The 3500-nt window shown below is 36.9% G+C and overlaps 1 protein-coding gene across 2 annotated transcripts; it reads right to left on the reverse strand.

Annotated features, from left to right (window-relative positions):
• Window positions 1–232: 232 nt before the first annotated feature.
• On the reverse strand, window positions 233–3229 carry LOC108053030 (probable protein phosphatase CG10417). 2 transcript variants are annotated; one of them, XM_044457506.1, is made up of 5 exons: window positions 3145–3229; window positions 2628–2925; window positions 1535–2566; window positions 952–1485; window positions 233–897 (listed from the first exon to the last, which is right to left on the reverse strand). In XM_044457506.1, the coding sequence occupies exons 2-5, from the start codon at window positions 2736–2738 to the stop codon at window positions 502–504; spliced, it is 2073 nt and encodes a 690-aa protein (XP_044313441.1). In that variant the 5' UTR covers window positions 2739–2925; window positions 3145–3229; the 3' UTR covers window positions 233–501. The 2 variants fall into 2 exon arrangements, with proteins under 2 accessions (XP_044313441.1, XP_016991087.2); XM_017135598.2 differs by having other exon boundaries at window positions 2628–2928; window positions 3145–3228.
• Between the last annotated feature and the right edge of the window lie 271 nt (window positions 3230–3500).

The raw sequence follows: 3500 nt of genomic DNA on the forward strand, positions 1-3500 counted from the left end.
TCTTTCTACGGAAATACCTTCAGCATACAGCTGCAATCTTTTTTATAACAGTTACACGTTTATTAATTACTAATAATAATCAAATCTTACACATTTTTGTGTAGCATCTAAAGTGGTACCTGAATGAAATAAATTAAAAATGCAAATATCTTCGTTTATTGATTTTTTAGTTTTTTACGTCAAATTATAAAATTGATGTTTTTTTTGCTTTTATAAAATAAAGAACATCATATTTAATTTATATGAATTATTATATCAATTTTATCTTTATTTTATCTTTTAAGTAGCAGTTTATGAAAAGACGAATTAAAAAGTATGTCTTTAAATATAATTAAAATATATGTAAGTGTGTACAAATGAATATTTGCTTGCATACACCTGCCATAGCTTTTGTAATGTTGCTCCAATTTTCGCATTTGACTCTTTGAGTTCATATATTTTTAAGATTAAAATGCAGGTTACAATCAAATATTGAATACGAGTGCATTTTCGTACATCAAATTACGATGAAGAAACAACTACAGTGACTTCGTTACTCGCCTTCATGCTAGTGCATTCATCCTGTTCGGCCGATGATGGAGTGCTGCTTATAATGTCGGATGGTTCGATTATTTCATCAGTCTTTAATCGTTTGGATTTGTTTTTTTTTTCTAAATCATTGATTTCAGAAGCAGTATCTGGCGAAGCGCATCTCTTCAGTGTACTCTGATCATTATTAAGGTCTGAAACCTTCTCATATGCTGCATTCGTGTTAGCTAACACATCTTCGGTTTCACATGGATCAATGGTAGTCTGTAGTTTTTGTAGGTTTTCCTGGAATTTGACAATTACAGCTGTCATGTTATCGCAACCAGTCCCATCGCCCATTGTATTTGGAGCTAAACAGTTGTCAAAAAGCTAAAAGTTTCAATGGTTATTTATCATATAGTTTTATATGTTATATTACTTTACCTCTTCACAAATGTTTGACAATTTCTTGTTTTCATCTTTTAATCTCAATCGTACAAAATCAACGACCTCCTCACTGGACATATAGTTCCATATACCATCACAGGCCAATACCATAAACTCGTCCTCTGGGGTGATAATTAACTTTTTGATGTCTGGTAAGGCAGATATCATTTGTTCCTCAGCAGGCAGTTCAAGATTGGTTTTGTAGGCGTGGTCTCCAAGGGCTCGAGACAAATTTAGGCCGCCATTAACTCGGCCGTCAAGAGTGACGCGACCACCTGCCTTAACTATGCGCGAGGCTTCTTCTTCATCTTCAGGCTTGTGATCGAGACTCATTTCAATAGCCCGACCATTTCGGGATATAACACAGCGCGAGTCGCCAGCATTTGCCACGTACAAATCTCGACCATGCAACAAACAAACAACAGCAGTGCATCCACTATCTTTGCCAGGTTCTTCAATCATATTTGCGCAAAAATTATCATTGGCCATTTGATCTTCATCCGTCTCATCATCGTCACTAACCTCATCCCCCTAAGGATACTTTAATTAGGAAATTGTTTAAAATTTAATTGTTACTTACATCGTCTTCTTCATCGTCATCGTTGGCAGCACCATCTTGAATGTCTTCATCAGAGCTTTCTGCAGATGAAATATCAGGACTCTCGACCAGGTCATTTTCATCATAATCGGCATCATCATCTGTTGACTCATCCTCTTGAGAATTTATCTTTTTTAGGACTCTTTCAGATTCTTTGCTAGTCGACGAAATTCCAGTAATTTCACTTTTAGAGGATTGTCCATTTGGGCTCGCTTTGTCGACATCGTTAGATCCAGATACGAATGATTCCTCTGCGTTGTTCTCCTTCTTACCCTCAGTTGCCATTCTGGGATCAGAAATAGTAACCCCACTCTCTTCCATAGAAGCAATCCCATTCGATTCCTTGTTTTTATCAAGAGTTGCATTTTTTAATGGAGCGTTATTGCTACTGCTCACAATTGATTCGTCTTCGAGCTTTTGCAATGTCCGCTCTGCGTTGCTGGGACTTGCATAGTCAACTACAGCTTGGGCAGAAACAGCAGCTGCAGCTGCTGCTGCTGCTGAGGTGGAGGAACCTTCTGGTTTAGCTGTCGGGTCCATTACAGCCTTATTGGCAGCTTCCGCTGCTACAGCTGCGGCCCGACGGCCGCGCAAGTATGGCGAAAGCATTTTTAAATTTGCTTCGTTCTCCGTTTTTTGAATGACCGAATCGTGTGACTGCGGAAGCCCTTTGTATTTTTCTAGGACTTCATTTAAAGGCAAGTTGCTCTCCTCTTGCAATTCAGCTAAATCTTCATCATCGTAATCCTCCGCATCAGCATCGACGAAATTATGTTCGCCTGCCAATATTTTTAGTATGCTGACTATCGGAGGATCAAGCAGCGTTTTATCAAATCCCAAAAATGCATCTTTAAGTGCCACTTCAAGTTGTTTATTTTTATACGTTTCTAGACTTTTAAGAAACTCTGGCAACTTGTCGGCACAATATTGGGCTACCTCAGCTCCGCCGTGACCATCATAAACAGCAAAAAACGATGTATCCTTGTCAAAATTTAAAATGGAGTTGTGTGCATCCTGAAATATTTTGTATACCATTAATATCAATGTTGCTAAAAAAAATAATTATTTTGTTTACCTCTTGACTGTTCCGCCAGCCCTGCATTGAGCTGGCTCCAACAGCAAGCAACTCATTAAATTCATCTGTAGACGCTTTATCCGTCTTCGGATGCGACAAGTAGGCACCCATATTGTACAATCAATTATCTTTATCCACAAATTATTTGATTAAGGAGTGTCTAAGAATAGTCACGTTCCGATTTTAAGTAGTTTATTGAGCGAAAAATCGATGCTAGCCCACGCACGCGTGCTGAGCATAAAATTATTTTCGCCGGTTGGACAATGCTGGCATCAATTTCTTGTAATTTTATTTCATTCTGCTATAAAAAAATGTAAAAACAATTTTTGTAATGTTTTAAGATAAATTACACAAGTTTTTGTCAATGTGTTTCGTTGACGCGTACTTTTTCAATTATTTGTTTTTGACTACAAACTATATATGTACACAAAACTCATTATATTAAAACGCACTTAAAACATATGAGACAATTTACTAAAAAAAATTATTTAAAAGAAAAGCAATGAAATATTCTAACCTTAGGTCGCGCTGTATACGAACAAACCAAAAATTATCAGTGGTAAATTTATATGTATATATATATGAATACAAATGCTGGCGGGAATATTTAGGTGATATTTTACTTACCCTCAATGTCGGCGAATTAGCGTCGAAAGTGGAACGGTGGAATGTTTTAATTTTTTGACTTGGGATATTTCTTACGCTGAGTCCAGCTGCGTCGACCATTAGCTTATTGACATATGGGAAAGTGTTAAAAAATTAAACATTTACACTGTCTACCATTAAGCCTAGTATTCAGATCGACAAGCGAGTACGCTAACGTAAAAACTTTAATCTTTCCAGTGTGACTAAGATTTCGAGAGTTCATCAGAA

The sequence above is a fragment of the Drosophila rhopaloa genome, unplaced genomic scaffold, assembly GCF_018152115.1.
Source record: "Drosophila rhopaloa isolate 14029-0021.01 unplaced genomic scaffold, ASM1815211v1 contig_160, whole genome shotgun sequence".
NCBI lineage: Eukaryota > Metazoa > Arthropoda > Insecta > Diptera > Drosophilidae > Drosophila > Drosophila rhopaloa.